This window comes from Mytilus edulis, chromosome 4 (genome assembly GCF_963676685.1).
Source record: "Mytilus edulis chromosome 4, xbMytEdul2.2, whole genome shotgun sequence".
In the NCBI taxonomy this organism is placed as follows: Eukaryota; Metazoa; Mollusca; class Bivalvia; order Mytilida; family Mytilidae; genus Mytilus; species Mytilus edulis.
In genome coordinates this window covers 46258236-46278207 of record NC_092347.1, presented here as the reverse complement: position 1 = coordinate 46278207, position 19972 = coordinate 46258236, and the positions used below count along the sequence as shown (strand labels likewise).

Below are 19972 nucleotides of genomic sequence, written 5' to 3'. Positions count from 1 at the left end.
TAAGTGGCATCTATTGAATATGAAGACTTATATAAACAATTTAAATGTTGATACAGATGTTGATTTCTCAGGATTTTATAGATAAAGCAGAGTGATGTTTGATAAGTTCATGTCATTATATAGGACATGTAGGGTGAATAGTCTAAAAATTTATTTCCATGGTTAGTTGATAGTTCAAGAGAAATCCGGAAATGTTTTAAACTTATTACAAAACATTAATAAAACGCTACACATCAAATGTTGTGAAATACCATAACCTAAAAAAGTGACAATGGAAAATGATTAAAAAGAATTTTTCTGTCATGATTAACACTTAAAACAATTCAAACTTAACGTACATGTATGTATACATGCATAACTTAAAATCTTAGCAAAATGATAAAAATACGACCAACATATATTTCACCTATGACTGAATTCAGCCTATTTTTTCCTCATTATTGTGACCTTTGTTTGGAATTCTATTGACCCCAAACTAAATTTGACAAAGTAGATTAGACTTGACAGGAACAGATGCTTATCTACAATAATGTAAATTTCATCAGAAGTTTAATTGCTTATCATTGCAAAAAATAATAGATGTGAAAAATATTGCAAATCCAGAGTCAGACAAAATGCAAGTACACATACACATTCCGAAATATATTAATTGTTAATCAATTTTGTTTAAAATAGTTTAAGTTGGAAAATATAGAGCTATATACATTACACGAAACATATCTGTTTTACCTTAAACATTATTCTTATTGATATTTTGATGCAACACACATGTGCTCTATATCATTTGTTAGAACACATATTTGTAGCGATGGGCAACATTGAAATGACTTTTGTCCACATAAGCTAAATAACTCACCCTCAAATACATTCTGATTCAAAAATGTCATTTGAATACGTTGGATTCATTTATTTTCGTGGCTAACAGTTTGCGTGGATTAAGGGAAACTTGCATATTGAGTTTCGAGGAGTTTGGAAATGTGTGCATGCATTCCTTTAGATAATCTGTAATTCGTTGAATATCGAAATTCGTGGTTCCACTGTACAGAACCCACGAAAATTAGTATTCAACGAATACTAGTAATAATGTTTCCACAGTAATTCAGAATCATAGATTTGTCTTCTTTAATTATATTATGATATTTTAAATAGAAAATGAAATTAATTTAAGAAAAGCCGTAGTAAATCTTATAACTAGTTTTGTGTTGGAATTTTGCTTACCAACATGGACAGAATAAAACTGTCTACCCGTGATCAAAGGCAAATAAACTAAAACCAAGAGACCAAAAGACAAACAAAACATAAAAAACTAAAGACTGAGCATCATGAACCGAACCTAAGGTAATCACAACTATGATATTCTATTCATGAGGTAGAAATGATTAGTATTTTTAAAAAATCTAATATTTGTGAACAGTTAATTCATAATTATGACCATTTCAATAATAATTCAGGTCAACACATAAGTACTGACTTCTAGGCTGGCAATACCCACAGAGAATAAAAGCTCCACCAGCAGTGGCATCGATCCAGTGGTTATAAATAAACTCGTCGAAGATTCCAGGATTGAAATCATATATTTGCGCCAGACAAAGTGATAATAATTGAAAACCGATGTTTACTAAGGATGTTTTATCCTAGACTGAAAACCCTAGCCGTATTGGTCACACCATTATGGAACTTATATTTAACATTGCCATAAAAGCGGGAGGTTTGACATGCCATAAAACCATGTTCAACCCACAATTTTTTTTGCTGTATCTTTTAACTTCTCTTTCTCTCACTTAATAATTCAAATGTTGTGACAATGTTTAACGTATCCATACGATCGAACCAGAGATACAACGGATACATTTAAGTCTGTCTCATATATTGAGTTGAATGTAGAATTTGACAATTAATGTCAGTTGAAAACAAAACTACACGACACAACTGATGATTTATTTTTAAACTGTAAATTTTCCATTTCTATGTAAAAGCATTGCAGAAGCACCTGTATATGGAGTGTATAATTTCTAGCTAATACGATATGCTAGGCGTTGTGTTTCCTATCATGATTTCCTTGATGTTAGACCGTGGTGTACTGTTGTTAATTCATTGGCGGTGTCAGTTGTTGCTGCGGTTTACATCTTGTAATGTACTATCCATTTGTGTATTTCGCTGTCCTCAGTGTCTTGCATTTATGTGTACTGTGTAAGTATCATGCAGTGTAATAATTTTAATGTTATTTTTAATATAGAAAATATGAGCGGGAGGTTTGCCTAGCAGTATAACCAGGTTCAGTCACACATATTTTTCTTTAAATGTCCTGTGCCAAGCCAGTAATATGTCAGTTGTTATCAAATAGTATAAGTATGTTGGCGTTTGTTTGTTTGTTGCAGTTGTTTATTTCTTCTTCTTACAGTTTGTTAACCTCGATTTAAGTTTGCAACCCAGATTTGTATTCGCTTGATATGATTTATGATTATTGAACAGCGGTATTCTACTATAATTGTCTTTATCAAACTTTTTCGTGGTGATGACTGTAAAACGAGTTGAGTGTCGTGTCCTTACTCGAGAATGTTTTGTTTTAGGAAATAACTCTGTAAATGATATTGTGACCATGGACACGTACATCCTATCAATAGAAATTTAATCCGGAATCATTGGAAAAACACCCAACATCTCCTGGTTCTAAATGACAATATACTTGGACAAATGAACATATCTTAATCTTGTTCTATTCATATCATAGATAGTGTTGATAATAAACAACGTAAAGATAAATCTCATGACAAACGTTCTAATCTAAATCTATATATATATATATGTAGGACTCTAAAGTGCGATGGTACTCCAAAGTGCGATGGTCACGCTAAAGTGCGATGGTCTACGCTAAAGTACGACGGTGTCTCACGCTAAAGTGCAATGGTTGTTTGTTCGCTAAAGTACGATGGTGTCTCACGCTAAAGTGCGATGGTTGTTTGTTCGGTAAAGTACGATGGTGTATCACGCTAAATTGCGATGGTCCAAAGGATAAAATTCTAAGTATTAAAACATCCAGGTTTAAAAAGTCTTTTTGTAAAAGCTAATATGCTAAGGTTTAACATATGTGATAGGCTTTACAATTTACCAGTGATTGTTTCTAAATTAACAAGTCCGACCATGTACTAATTGCTATTAAGGTAACTTATGTTTTGCAAAATATCATTTTTCATGTAAAATGAATTTTTAACAATTCGAAGCGTATTGAATATTTGGATAATTGGTGTAGATTGCCGTTCACACTAATGTTACAACCTATCTTACATTTGTCATTGAAAATTAAAAATACAAAACTCGCACGTTCATTGTCGGAATATGCAACATTTATTTGTATAAGTTTTAATCAGGCTAAATGCGAGAGAAATGCAATGTTCGCCACGCTTTCTCCTTTTTACGTAGGGAGTACAAATACATGTTTTATTTTCCTACAATGTACAGTACGAACTAATGCCTTAGCAGACAATTTATAATTCACGCATGAAACATGTATTTTTATTTTACCGACGTTACTTTTCATTAAAATCGACGGAATTTTAACGGGGATCACAAAGTAAACTGCCACATAAACAATGATTCGAATGTATTCGTTTGCTTCAAATAGAAGCAGGATAAGTATAATTATACTGTTTTGTATTTATATAGTAAAATGGTCGACTGTAGTCCTTTCTTCCAGCACTCCAAAAAAAAAAACCACCTTGTGATTCAGCCGACAAAGAACACGGTTAAATTAAATCAATTACTAGTAAGTCATGTGGACATTTAATTGGTGTAAAATTTGTTAATCAAATATTCCTAATCTATCTTCCGGCATGTTCATTTTAAGTTTGTATAAACAACTGTTAACGTCGACATAATCCAACTACGTTTCTAACGTCTATACTTTTGCGAACCATCGCACTTTAGCGTATGGAAGCATCGCACTTTAGCGTATACCATCGCACTTTAGCGAGACCATCGTACATTAGCGTCCCCATCGCACTTTAGAGTCCTACATATATACAACTCGTCTAAACATCAACCCAACAATGTTAGATCTGTAAATTTGCTTTCGCAAATTTTTGGTTCTTCCCTCGCCCGGATTCGAACCCATGCTACTGTGATATCGTGACACCAAATCGCCTGCACTGCAGCCGTCCCGCTAGACCACACGACCACCTGGGCTCTCAAAAAAAGAGCTTTCGCTGGTCGTGTGTTACCTTTTCTCGTCAGTTTTAATTTAGACGAGTTGTATATACATTATGTACACAGCAATGTATCACCATCATTGATGGCGATCCGATGGATACATCTGTTGTAGAGTTGTCACTGACTCAGACGTACTTATATATATATATATTTATATATGTTCCAGACTGTATTAGTATTTGGACCGTACGCGTACGGTATGGACCGTATGCGTACTTTTTCAAAATACTCATACGGTCGGACCGTACGCGTACGATTTGACTTATATTAAGAAGAAGGTCAAGTTTATTAGATACAAATGCATATAACAGATCAACATAACTTAACTCTCAAATTAATAACTTGTGATAAATGTTTGTTTAAATCTAACCCATATGATCCAATAACATGTATAATCAGTTCGTACTGGACCATACGCGTATACTCATACGGTTCGACCGTACGCGTATGGTCGGACCATACGAGTATACGTATACGGTTCGGACCGTACGCGTACGGTCCAAATACTTATATGGTCTGGAACATATACATATACATGCACTTTCATAGATCTACAATATGGCGATTCCTGTATCTTGGCATTGCTCAAGGTCATGTATTTCTTCGACTGTTTATTTCGTCTTTTAAACTAAATCCATTGGATGTTGGATGTGAGTTGATCGATAGTTTAGACTATGATGCATGACTTGTTTTTATTTGTTATAGGATTAGAACTTACTGTCAGTAACTGCAAGTACTCTTAGATCTGTACTAATTGTCATAGTACTTTAGGGATGTACAGGTACCCGATCACGTCTTGTTGAAGCTAGAGCCGTTAGTTTCTGTGTCATTTGGTCTCTTGTGGTGAGTTGTCTCATTGCTAATCATACCACATCTTCTGTTTTATATCTGACACTATTCCCTAAACCTTAAATGTATCTTTTAAATGTGGATGTTAAGAAATTATTTATCAAAATTGTAAAAATATTTTCCGTTATGAGATAAGGTTATCATAATGTCACTAGTGTGTCAGTCTTGTGTCGGGGATAAGGAAGGTGGACACTATAGATATATTTAAGGTTTGAAAACTAGTACTTGAGTGTCGAAATTTAGAGTTGAGCTTGTTTGTGGTATTTACTGAGTGATATTGAAAATGATAATAGAAGCATTTATAAGTTTGCGCTTAATACATGTGTTATTTCAAGTTCCTATTCATTCTTAAGTTAAGGTTTTTCGTATTAACTAAAGGTAAAATTTTGATAAGCAGCATTCTTTTAAAGGTATTGGTGACACCCTTTAACCCTTTTATACTCTCCTAAATAATCACATTCATTAAGTTTTACGTCATGATTAAACTAAATGGTAATTATTAAAAACTAAGTATTTGATCAATGTTGATGATCATATTTAAGATATAAGGCAACCACTGATACAAACTATATACAGTTTATTGAAAAATTCTGGAGTATTGACGTTCTTACATCATCTGAAGTAAAAAAAATAAAGCAGATCTAATTAAATGTACAAACAAATACGTATTCTAACAATTTTTAAAAACGATTTTTTTCATATTTCAAGATGGCTCTCGAATATTCATCATTCAATTATGAGGGTATTGAATATATGAAGCCTTTACAAAAGCTGTTTGTTAAAGAAAAGTGACGCCTGAACTGTCAAACATAAGGAACATGAACGTTTCTTTTTCTAAATTGTTATTTCGTTTCAATGTTCTACATTTGTTATGTCGCGGTCGTATTTAGCTTGCTATGCTGTATCGGTTTTGCTGATGGTTTACGACTTTAATATGACTTTTAGGTACTGACTTATTTCTTTTTGTTTCTAACGTAGCAAACATACCACATCTTATTAAAACAATCTTTCAAATAATCTCATCATCAAAAACGATGTTTGATATAAATTTCAACAAAACATATAAATATTAGTGATTTCATGTTAACTAAATTATTATAAAAATCTATATAAGCTTAATTTAGTTAAATATTTTACTAACTAGTTATTTTTTATGGATATTAATGACAATTTTCGCTCGAAAAATATCTACTTACACAGGAAGCTGGCATTTTCATTATCTTTGCATTTGGTTTAACAGCCACAACTCCAAAATACTCCACGGTCAATTTAAGACCATCTGAAATAAATGAAATAATATTATTATGATGTTGTGTCATACCCATAAGGTCAAAGTCAAGTTTTTCATATTGTGCTAGTTCTGTTATTTGTTTTGACAAAAAGATTATTTTGCAATTTTGTATTCGTAGTTTCAACGATATGACATCCATTCTGTATATGGTTGAACTGGTTTAAAGCAAAACCATGATGCACATTGAATATTTTATTTTAAGTGAGAGGTTTCGCTAGTAATAAAACCAGAAATAATCCACCATTTTCTATATGTTCAAAGTCAGGATTATGACATTTGTTTTTCATTTGTTTGGCGTATTTGTGCATTTGCTTTTGCAATTTGATAAGGGACTTTTTTTTTAAATTTTCCTCGGAGTTCGAAATTTTTGCTATTTCACTTTTTTGTTACAGTTTAACACATTTTAGTTTTAAACAGATTTAAACTTACCTCCAGTCGGCAGTGTTCCAGTAGTTTCGTACATAAGTGGTACACATCCATCGTCTATTACAGAAAGGTATGTCAAGAACCCATTACCAATCAGCCGGAACATAGTGGTAGGTATCTTATTCGCTCCAGCACCAATGTAGGATTTAGAAATTGTTGCATTATCTATAATTGTAATAATAACATTGCTAATTTGGGTTTGTACTTTTTTTTCAAGTCAGGAACTGACAGATAAAAGACTATCAAGTATAAAAAAGAAGATGTGGTATGATTGCTAACGAGACAACTGTCCACAAGAGCCCAAAATAACACAGAAATTAACAACTACAGGTCACCGTAAAAGGTAAAGTTTTTTTTAAACCGATACTAAAGAACAAAATCATTAAATTTATCAAAGTTCCAAAAGTTATGTATAATGACACCAAATTTATATTGAAATGAGACATATGTTTATTGATGGTTCACTCACACATTGAAAGAATCAAAAATTTGATGTTAATAAGACCGAGTTTACACTCCGATAAATTCAATAAAGATAATAAGTATGATTATAAGTGACAAAAACCCCTGAAATCATTTTCCGATAAAAAAAAATCTCTGAAGCGTAACCAGCACCTTCAACAATGTTTCGGCAGATTGAGATTATACAATTTTTAATTACGGCATGAATTGGGTTCATTCATCGATGAACATTTTTGTTGCGTCCTCATGTTGGAATTTTGATAGAAATTACAGACTACGAATTTATCAACATGACATAATCATTAACAAATCATACATTTGAGGATGAATCACCTATTGTGATAAGGCAACTGATTGCATCTGTAATTAATGGTTCTAAGGGAAACTTTTCAAGGTGATAGGGCCAATTTTCCTTTCATTTACACAATGGTATTTTTCAATTTTTTTTTAATCTTTAGTTAAATTCTCAGCATCTCAGTCTCCTATGACTAACAGAACTTTTGTTGATTTTTTAGACAAATTATTAATTAAGAGAAATCAAAACGACATTTGTTTACAACAACTTGGTATTGTCCAAATATGTATATGAAGGACAATCTTTAAAAAAACAAACTTCGTTTGGATTTAAACCTTTAAACTGATCAAGTTTGATTAAAGAGTTGTGTATAATTGTAAATTTCCAATAAATTTTGCATTGTTTTCTTATCAAAACAAATAAAAAAAGGGAAAAAAACCCATAGAAAACATCTTCATACAAACAAATTAACAAAACATCCAGACAATGTCTTAAGTAAACTCAAGATTTATTCAGAAACATAGAAAATATATGTCATCAAGATGATACCACTATGTAATAAAATATATATTTAAATATAAGTTAGCAAAATCAAATCTTTAAAAAGAAAACAGAAAAGCCACAAAAATTATGTATACAAACATGAAGGCTGATCAATATCCCTTCTAAAATTTATATTCAGCCGGAATTATCTTTTAATTAAGTACTACTACGTACCTGGAATACAACTTTCTCCTACCCCAGTAAAAGTTATACTAGAATTCTCACATCTTCCATCTCCATTCACAGCATATTGGATACCCTAATAGATTGAGAGAAAAATAATAATGAATGTATAAAGGTCGAGGTACTGGAAGCGTTTGATAAAAAATATAATAAAGATGTATTATCTTCATGGATGGCACAGCATGTCAAAACTATTAAATAAAAAATTTTAATACACAATAGTTTTTTTTCTGTCGTAAATTTTGCACAATGAGATTGTCTATGTAAAATGATTTATGTTAATAAAATATTTGGAATAACCTAAAAAAATGTAGTGCACACTGATACACCAGCGTAAAGTCTATGTAGATAATTCGTTTTACTTCAAGCATTTGATGACAAAAATTAAATTAAAATTTACACCACATATGAATTAATAAATCAATATTTGAAAAGCACGATATTTTTATTCTGTTTAATCGAAATAACTTTAAAATGTGCTGCACAATTAAAAATACAATTATTCAGTGTGCACCACATTTTTAATATCATTTATTCATGGACAGGCAAAAAGATGGACGTAAAATAATACAGTAATTCTTTAAAGAAAATGTATCCTAATAATAAAAATTGTGAAAAAGCCTACATATAAAAAACAGTTACACGAATTTTTGTTGTTGTAAGTATGTAACTTCTTTTGTGATGCGTTAATAATACATTTCAAGAGATATAACAAATATATCATAGAATAAGTAAAATATGCAATTTCCTATGATATGTCATACTCAACTGAATCTGAAATTGAATCTAGAGTTATACTATAATACAAGCTACATTCTTTTAAATTGATTTGTATTCGTTCGCTACAATGTTGAGATACCCCGGGAATGAATTGATCCTACAATTTTTTTTTAATCTTTAAATGAATTGATCATATGATCATCATGTTTTTCCTAATTTTAGTATCGTAACACAGCTGTTCATTGAAGGATAGTTTCTTTTTTTCTTACTATAGTTCTATTAGAAGATCTGCTGATAAGGAAACACGTCTTTCAAGACAGTAAATTCTATAAATAATCATCTTCAGATTTTTGCAATGCGGACTTATTTGTAGATTGTGTTCTGTTGTTATTTTTTGTTGTTCAACTACAGTTTCTCTGTATCTATTAAAAAGATTCAATTTACCGTTTTTGATCATTATAATCTCATCTGAGACTACTGAGCCAAATGTAACCAAACTTGGTCACAATCATCAATGGTGTATCAAGAGAGATATTCAGTAAACTGCTATTTATAGAGATATTCAGAAAACTGCTATTTATAGAGATATTCAGAATCTCCGACATGAGAAAAGTATTCAAATAATGAGAGTTATCTAAATTAATGTCCATGAATAAAAAAAAATGTCAGGCGAGTTTTTATATGAATGTTTTGCCCCATAAAGACGAATGTTACCGTTTTTATCTTTGCTTTTACCAATTTTCTCAATCTTTATTATAGATACACAAAAATCGTAAAAGCAAATATAAAAAAATAAAAAATCAAGGAGGTCAACATCGACTACTTATTGAAGGTATTGCATGTGATGTCGATGTATCCCAATTATAGCATTTCGGCTGATTATCTAAAGAACAATAATCGATAAGTAGAAATGTAATACAGCAAAAATTATCGGCAAGACAAAATCACACAAAAGGCATCATGACCGGAATATTTAGAATAATTCATAATGTAATGTTTGAATTGTTTTTCTAGTGTCTAGAAAATCCGTATAGATAAGGAGAACACGATAGAAATGATCAAATTTACAAATACATTAACGTGAATGCAATTAATTTACTATTGAAATATTCAAATGAGAGACAAAGGATCTTTACAACCTCTAGATTGTCGATCTTGTTTATTTCCCGAGGGTATCACCAGCCCAGTAGTCAGCACTTCTGTGCTGACATGAATAGTCATATTTATTTACTGATAACAAAACATTTGAATTTTTGAAATACTTAGGCTTTTCTACTTCAGGAATAGATTAACTTAGCTGTATTTGGCAAAACTTTTAGGAATTTTGGTCCTCAATGCTATTCAACTACGTCATATAAATATAGGCAATCACTCCTACAAGAAATGTTCGACAGTTTCAGTCAAAGTGTATGGCAGGTAGAACTTAATTTGATTTTTTTCAATTCTACCCATGTCAGATTTGCTATGCATATATCTGTAAGATAATTGACATTACTTTCATTTTGACTATTGTACTATTTTAGCCTTGCATCTTATTTATTTTGCAGGCGGTATCATCATTCACATATTTGTTAAAACTAGATACCAAGGATGATTATGAGCTTGCTCGGTTTCAATTTGCCCAGTTATTTCTAAGAAGAGTTATGTAAAAGTAAACGAACAGACGCTGGACAACGGACACCAAATGATGAGAATATATCACGTGGTTTTTTGGGCAAGGTGAGCCAAATAAGGCAAATTACTGAGTTCAAACAAGCGATAACTAGCAAAACAAAGTCAATCAACAACTGCCCGAAAGAATAAGTACTAATATATAATAATGAGGTAACTTACTGTAAGATAGTTAAGATATACTGTTTGTCTTGTTAGTGTCCCGTCATCAGAAGTCAGGTTTTGGTGAACTGTCATCATACCGTTATCATAGAAGACATCTTGAAGAATCTGTGAAGGAAAAAATACTTTCAGGAAATTAGACATATTATGTCGCTAAGATAATGCTACAACTATTGTAACTTTTAAATTTGAATCGCTTTACAATTGTAAATATTTATTGGCCTGTATCATGTCAAAATTTTTAATAAATTTTGGCAAATAATCCTTTCTCAGTTATCTTTTGTATTCACATTATGTCATGCCGATGCCTTTGAATTTCTCATTGTAGAACATATGTCTGTAAACAGTCTATTGTGTCTTCAATCTTTCTGTTCATATTGATAAAATAATCCACCAGGCATTGTATGTAAGGTCGCATGAGTTCTCTCTATTATGGACAGACCAACATATATCTATAGCCGATAATAACTAAACGCTAATTGCATTATAGTATATGCTATCTTTTGACAGTTTTCCAAAACACTAAATGAATTAAACCCCACATTTTTGCCAAATCTTGAGCATAATTTCTGCCTATGATCATTACGTTTTTCATACTTGTTATCTCCGTAAAATAGTTATGATATTCTGGGAAAAATATTGATTTCCCTTTTCAGACCATACAAGTACTCAGAATCAGTTGTAGTGTGGACTCTGGTATGCATCGCTTATTTACTGTTGATTTATTGCTGTGGTTGAAAAGTAAAATAACTTTTGGATCATCCCTCCAATTTTCGATAATTGCGATAAAGACTTAAAAATAAGAAGATGTGGTATGATCACCAATAAAGTAAATCTCCGCCAAATGAAGGAGATGTTAACAACTATAGATCAGCGCAAAGCCTTCAACAATGAGCAAAACCCATACCGCATAGTCAGCTTTAAAGGTGTTTATTACTTCAATTTTGGATTGCAACACAAGCTTGTGATAATGTTTTACACACATACATGCAGTGAAAGAAATAGAGCAGTGGTATAAACTATTGCAGACTATCTAACAGTATAAAGAAATGCAACAGTGGTATACCGCTGATCAAAAGTCTTAAATCGATTGACAGAAAAACAAATCCGTTTCACAAACTAAAACCAAAAGAAACACCTCACCTTCAAGAGGAAAACAACGAACAACAGAAACAATAAAGTGCAACAAAAACAAACGCCAATGCAGCATACACAGAAACGAACTATTTGATAACAACTGACATATTCCTGACTATTACATCTACAGTTTTGTAAGCGTAGTTTGGGAGTGCGATCATCTACGCCAAATTTTATGGTGTATGGGGAACTTGGAAGATTTCCACTTGAACTGCAGATCAAGTTAAAAATAGAATGTTTTTGGTACAAGCTAGCAACAAATGACAAAAAAAATTCGGGTAAACTGTATAAATTACTTTGGTACATGCATGAACATGAAGTTAATAATTTCAAGTGGTTTAACTATGTAACATCCTTGTTTAATGACTGTGGATTTTGTGAACTATATAATATTCCCAAGCAAGTTGATTTTAATTGTATTAAAATTAATGTAAGGCAGCGTCTCCAGGACCAGTTTATTCAAAAATGGTTCTCTGATATAAACAACTCATCAAGGGGGATTTTATTAATACTTTAAAGAAGAGTTTTGCTTAGAATCATATCTGTTAAAATTAAGGCGGGGTCATTGAGTAAATATATGTAAATTACAGTATGTAATACAAAGTTTCCCATCGAAACAAGAAGATGGAGAAATGTACCACGAAATGAGAGAATTTGTCTTCTTTGTAAAGCTGGTCTTGGGGATGTATACCACTATATATGTAAATGTACCAATAGTGAAATTAAGGATTTAAGGGGGAAGTTCATACCTCCATATTACTAACAATATCCAAATGAAAAAAAAAGTACTTGGCTGCTTAAATATTGTAATAGTAATGTACTATCTAATACCCTAGTCCCACTAGGCCACGATCGCACTACGATCTGTGAAAAAAATGCAAATTTTGATGATCGTGGTACGATCGTGTAGGTCGCAGTAAGGTCGTACCACGGTCGTGGTGAGGTCTTCAAGATCGTGAAGAGCGTGGCCAACTTTGAACATGTTCAAAACAATCGTGGTGCGGTCGTGCCGGAATTAGGTCGTAGTAGAAGCGTAGTGAGAGCGCACTAAGATCGTAGTAAGATCGCAAAGGTCGCTGTACAATCGTAGCGAGAGCGTAGCGAAAGCGTGATTCTATTCGGAGAGATTGCGCTACGATCTCACAGCGACGTTATCACGACCTTACTACGACCATCACGTTCTCACCGCGACCCAACTACGTTTCCACTACGACTTTACCACGCTCTTCACGACCATAGTACGATTCTAGCACGCCCTTGCCGTCCTCATCACGCTCTTCTCACGACCTTACTACGTTCACTCTACGACCATCATTTTTATTGTCATTTTCACATAAAATATATAAAAAAAACTCCCTAGAGTTTGTTTGTCTGAATGTATTTATCCATTTGCTCTAACGGCTCAACCATGCTTCTCGTTTTTATATAGAATAGACCGTTGGTTTTTCCCGTTTAAATGGTTTAAAATTAGTTTTTTGGGGGCCCTTTATAGCGTGCTGTTCGGTGTGAGCCAAGGCTCCGTATTGAAGGCCGTACCTTGGCCTATAATGGTTTACTTTTATAGATATTTACGTTGATGGAGAGTTGTCTCATTGGCACTCATACCACATCTTTCTACATATATTGACACATCTGTGTCATCTCTGCTATCGTTCTCTAAAATATCGTCATTTGAGCTTTATGGACCAGAAATAGGTTGTAATTTAGGTTTGATTGGTCGTTCCGACATCTCTTGATGACAAGTATTATACTACTTATGTGTATAGTATCAGTTTAATTGAAGTCTGGAGCTGGCATGTCCGTTAACTGCTAGTAGTCTGTTGTTATTTATGTATTATTGTCATTTTGTTTATTTTCTTTAGTCACATCTTCTGACATCAGACTCGGACTTCTCTTGAACTGAATTTTAATGTGCGTATTATTCTGCGTTTACTTTTCTTCATTGGCTAGAGGTATAGGGGGAGGGTTGAGATCTCACAAACATGTTTAACCCCACTATTTTTGCGCCTGTCCCAAGTCAAGAGCCTATGGTCTTTGTTAGTGTTGTACTATTTTTGATTTTAGTTTCTTGTGTACTATTTGGAGTTTAGTATGGCGTTCATACTTTGCTCCCTCTGCCTCTACATCAACCCCTACCACCACGCCCACGTGTTCTAGTAGATTTTGGTGGCATGAATGTATTGTTTCCGAGAAATCTCCGTTTTAATCAGAAAACTATATTGATATGAAACACGATATTGACGGTATTGTTGAGAACGGAGTAAGATCGTGGTTTGAACGTAGTATAATCGTGATAAGAACGTGCTATAATCGCAGTAAGATCGTGTTGCAAACGGATAACTCGTGGTATGGTCGTAATGAGAACGTGAAGAGCGTAGAAAGATCTATATAAGCGTAGTGAGGTCGCAGAATAAACGCGGTGAGAACGTGGTTTAATCGTAGCGGGATCGTTGTAGAAGCGTAATTAGGACGTAGTAGCATCGTGAAAGCAACGAAAATTAACATTTTCATGCCGCTCATACCGCGACCTCAATTTATTTTAGATCGCGGTGAGCGTGGTGCGATCGTGGTCTAGTGGGACTGGGGCTTAAGCTGTCAGTTTTTATTCAAAAGGTAGAAAAGATGCTTGTCTTATTTAAAACTGTAATAAACACACTTATTTCTGAAGGTGTATAATTAAAAAATGTATACTGTTTGTATTATGAACTATGTTGTAATTAATGTTGGGTATAATATTCCCCTGTTGCGCTGTCTTCTGCGGCTGAGTTTTCTTTAATAAACTATGAAAAAAACTATGAAAAAAACTAGGTACAGGACAACTTAAGCAAAAAATTGAGGGTTAAACCAGATGTCATGCATAGAAAATGCTCCCGTTTATATGTGGCAATGTAAAAAAACCCCGTAGAAATGACAAAAATTAAAATCACAACAATAATGAACTCCGAGGAAAATTCAAACGAAAAGTCCCTAATCAAATGGCAAAATCAAAAATGCTCATACACATCAAACGAATCGATGATAACTGTCATATTGCTGAATTGATACAGCATTTTCTGATGTAGAAAATTGTGGATATAACCTGGTTCAATAACTAGCTTTACCTCTCACCTGTATGACATTTGCACAAAATTCCATTATTTATTGACAATTATGTGTGAACAAAGCAAACAGACATAAGAGCTAAAAGTGTCAAAAATAGGGGTACAGTAGTCAATACTGTGTTATATTCTTAAGCAATATGAAAAACGAACAAATATGAAAACGAAGAAGGCATATTGACAAAGTACGTTAGCGAATAGGAAAGATAAGAATAAAAAAATCTATAGCACAATAATGGGTTGTATAAGTACAGAACCGCGTCATATGTAAAAAAAAAACAACCCTAAAGGCTATATAGACAAAGAACATAAGCAGAATAGAGCGATACTAGTATGAATTAAACATAGTACATTACAAAATGACAGGATATATAAGTACAGAGCCACGTCATATGTAACATTACAAGACAGGAATGCAGTACACATACATGCAAAGAACACTCAGAGGTCAGAACAGAGAAATACAGAAATAAATAATGTAATAGTAATTATCCATCTATTTACCACAGAATAACAATGAACACGTAAAATTAGTTTACGACATTACACATTACACATACACCATATGGGAACGACCATTTAACTTCAAGTATGTGGGGGCATTGTTTTTTCCTCTGATCCCCAATATGATGAAAAAAATATTCTTGTCAAGCATATGATAAAAAATAGTATTCTGATACCAGATTTTCCCGAAACCTTAAATTGTTATTACCTTTTTAAGGTATGTTCTCACTTCCGTAAATATATTAAAAGTAACACCCTCGCTTTACGTTTTGTCGATACACATTTCGAATGTTCATCTCTATATAGATTTTGTTATTACCAAGCCGTAGAAAAGTATATCAGTTTTGAAACTTTTACAAGTTAAGGTAAACTACTTAAAAAATTACTGAATCAATTTTGTACTGAGAATTGTTATTAGACAATTGTGCAAAGTTAACTCGTTTTGTCTTTTGACTTGTGATTTTTAAAATTCCCGACTAAAGATTAAAAAATTATCGAACCAATAAAGTTGTTAAACACACCGGAAGTACTCCTCGGCTAATAAAAAGTCAAATACCTAAAATATCGAACTCCTGGGAAAATCCTACATGGAAAGTCCCTTTTCAAATGACAAAATCAATGCTCAATACCATCAATGGAATTGAACACAACTGTCATATTTAGACTTAGTACAGGCAATTCCTAAGGTTGAAAATGTTTGATTAAACCTTGTTTTATAGCTAGCCAAACATCTAACTTGTATGTCAGTTGCAAAACAATTCATAACATTGAGAAAAACGTGTGACCAAAACAAACAGACAAAATTGGGGAAAAAAATATTTAACATTTCTTACCTCTATATGAACTTTACCAGAGGCATAATTTGCAAAATTTTTGCCCGTCCATGCTTTTGGTGGACAACATCCTGAGATAAAAACAGGCAAAAGGACTAAAACAAGACAACTTATCATCATACTGGCAGATTGGAATTGTTAAATGTAAGTATTACAGCATTGATTAATATATGGTCAATCTTATGACGTGAATGTGAATTTCGCAAGATTACATAGATAAAGCAGAAAGGTAATGTCATTATATAGGAATTCAAGTGAGATCTGATACTGTTAAAAGATTTAACAATCTGTTGTCGTTTTGATGAATGACTTCAAATTTAAATATATAAGAGTTCATTCTAACAACACTTAAGACTAGATTCAGGCACTTGAATTTGGTCCAAAAACTTAATAAGTAGATATAGGAAGATGTGGTGCGAGTGCCAATGAGACAACTCTCCATCCAATTAATAATTTACAAAAGTAAACCATTATAGGTCAATGTACGAACTTCAACACGGAGCCTAGGCTCACACCGAACAAAAAGCTATAAACGGCCCCAAAAGGTTTGTTTTAAATAAAATAATGATTTAGATAACGATGATGGTATATATAAATAAGATAAACCATATGACGCGAAGTTTGTGAAATTTTTCTTGATTACTTCATTAATATGAAATATTCATAATTTTTTACTGCGACTGATGTCACATCGGCTAGATACAAAAATGTTGTCTTAGGGAGGATAAATCCTACTTTGTAAAGAATCACTCTAATTTAAACAATAATTCTCTGAAAATGACATTATCAAAATGCGTGATTTCTTGATTGACATCATATTTGTTACGTTTGGAGGACGTGTTTTTCAACAGACTGCCGGAATTCAAATGGATACCACTTGCGCTCCGCTCGTTGTCGACTTGTTTATCATTCATTGTGAGGCTGGCTATATAAAGGAACTTTTTAGGAAGAAAGATAGGAAGTCATACCTGTCAACCTGTGACGATGAAAATGCAGGTCATGACCTGCATTGAAGAATCAAATCTCAGGTCATAACGCGTACGAACTTTTTCGAGCTGAATTTCAGTATTTATGGTACATTTTCTTATAATGTATATCAAAGATACCAAAACATCAATGCATGTTCACTTGGTTAAGTCATTTTAAATCTTATTTATTATTATTTTATTACACTTTTGAAGTTAGCAATATTCTTTAACTTTACGTTCCGCTATATTGATGATGTTCTCTCAATAAATAATTCAAAATTTGGTGACTATGTTTAACGAATCTATTCCATCGAACTAGAGATAAAGGATACTACAGATACAATTAAGTCTGCCGTATATCTTGACTTACATCTAGGAATTGACAATGAGTGTCGGTTGAAAACAAAACTTTAGGACATAAGAGAGTATAGCTTCTCAATTTTGAGTTTTCCATTTCTACGTAGCAACTTTCCAACAGCGCTTGCATAATCTTTTTTTAAATTTTACTTTTAACTTATGAAATATCTATATAGTACTGTTTTTCTATGTGCACTAGCAGAATTTTTCTATATACACATTGTGAATACATCTCAGCTCATACAGTAAAATTAACCGTTGGCGAAATTGCCTAAATTGTGGACAATATCCTGCTGAAAAGACCAAAACAAGGCAAATTATCATTGTTCTGACAGATTAGCTTTTAGATTTAAGCTATATAGTATCTATAACGAATAAGTGTTATGTAAAAAAGTAAAGTAGCAAAAATACCGAGGTTATGTGTTATGGTAAAGAAAATTAATCACCGCCTTCATTTACTATATTTGATTTTGTTCAACGTAATCTGTTCGATGCTTTACGTTTGAAGTTAGATTCAAAACAAACCGGACATAACTATTTGATATAGTTAATTGCTACCTCAATTTGCTATTAATAAGTATTGCAATGTGCATTGCTATTAAATGTAATATCAGTATTCAGTTTAGATATAATCTTAAATCAATCCTAATTCTATCTTATTTTTGAGATATAGTTTTAGTCATTCATATGTGACGTCATTTTTGTGTTGTTTCAGGATTTCTTATGTGACGTAATTTTTGTGCCTTTTCACCACTTCGTATGTGACGTCACTTTTTTTTTGCATTGAGGCCTTGACTAAGTCTGGTGTGTCTATTTTTTGTGTTGGTCTATGTAATGTATCCGGGTTTTGTTTTCTGTAATTAGTTAATACTTCAGTTTTATCATGTATATCTTTTATATTCATTTGCTAAAATTTACTGTTTGCAATAGCATAAATTGTTCTAAATAATAAGGATGTTCTTCTTTTAAGCAGAAAACCCTAGCCGTATTTGGCACAACCTTTTTGAACTTTTGATCATAACTGCTGTACAACTTTGTACTTATTTTGACCTTCGCACTTTTATATCTGGGCGTTACTTTTGAGTCTTGGCGTATTGAATTTTAAACCTGATTTCTTTTGTTAGCTATTATTCATGTGTTTCTTTGTCTAATATGTTCTCCTATTTATTTGTATTGTAGTCCTGTAATATTATGTTGTCATTTTAATGCTATATTTAACATTGCCATCAAAGTGCGAGGTTTGGCATGCCACAAAACCAGGTTCAAGCCACCATTTATTTTCTTTAAAAATGTCCTGTACCAAGTCAGGAATATGGCCATTGTTATATTATAGTTCGTTTCTGTGTGTGTTACATTTTAACGTTGTGTTTCCGTTGTGTCGTTTTTTCTCTCTTATATTTGAGAGTGAATTCACATTACTATAAGACGTGTCACGGTACTTTTCTATCCCAAATTCATGTATTTGGTTTTGATGTTATATTTGTTATTCTCATCGGATTTTGTCTAGTGCTTAGTATGTTTCTGTGTGTTTTACATTTTAATATTGTGTCGTTGTTCTCCTCCCATATTTAATGCGTTTCCGTCAGTTTTAGTTTGTTACCCCGATTTTGTTTTTTTGTCCATGGATTTACGAGTTTTGAACAGCGGTATATTTAAACCATCATCCGAATGGAAAAATAGTGTTATATTCCTGATTTGGAACAGGAAACTAAGAAAATATTGAAGATTAAAAAATAAAGATTTAAAAAAAGAAAGATGTTAGACATATAGTAAGAATAATACTTAAAATGCCGAACTCCAGGGAAAATCCAAAACGGAGAGTTCTTACAAACATCAATGAAATAGAAAACAGCTGTCACGTTCTTGACATGGTATAGACATTTCTACATACGAGAATGCCTGTATCAAGTCAAGAATATGACAGATGTTGTACATTGGGCTGATGTGTTTGAGCTAATGATTTTTCCATTTGATTAATTATGTTATATTTCTACAGTGGAAATAACATTTCAAAATATATTTTCTGTTTGGAACACAATTGCCAATAAGGTACATGCCTTCAAATTGTTTAAGATATACATCATCACGACAAGCCGAGTGGATGACAGCATGTTTTTGAAATAAAAGCTAGGATGGAGCGTTGTTAGATTCTTTTCCACATGATCTGTACTCTAATCAGATTCGGTAAATATTTTCCCCATAAATATCATATATATTGGTAAAAATAGACAGCGTATACCAATGCGACATTCATTACTCATAGGCCG

General features: G+C 32.6%; 1 protein-coding gene across 1 annotated transcript; it reads right to left on the bottom strand.

The window, feature by feature from the left end:
* Positions 1-5617: 5617 nt before the first annotated feature.
* On the bottom strand, positions 5618-16534 carry LOC139519794 (uncharacterized). Its single transcript, XM_071312060.1, has 6 exons — positions 16381-16534; positions 10809-10916; positions 8247-8331; positions 6776-6937; positions 6252-6334; positions 5618-5671 (listed from the first exon to the last, which is right to left on the bottom strand). Exons 1-6 carry the CDS (start codon positions 16498-16500, stop codon positions 5663-5665), a joined length of 567 nt encoding a protein of 188 aa, XP_071168161.1. The 5' UTR covers positions 16501-16534; the 3' UTR covers positions 5618-5662.
* Positions 16535-19972: the final 3438 nt, after the last annotated feature.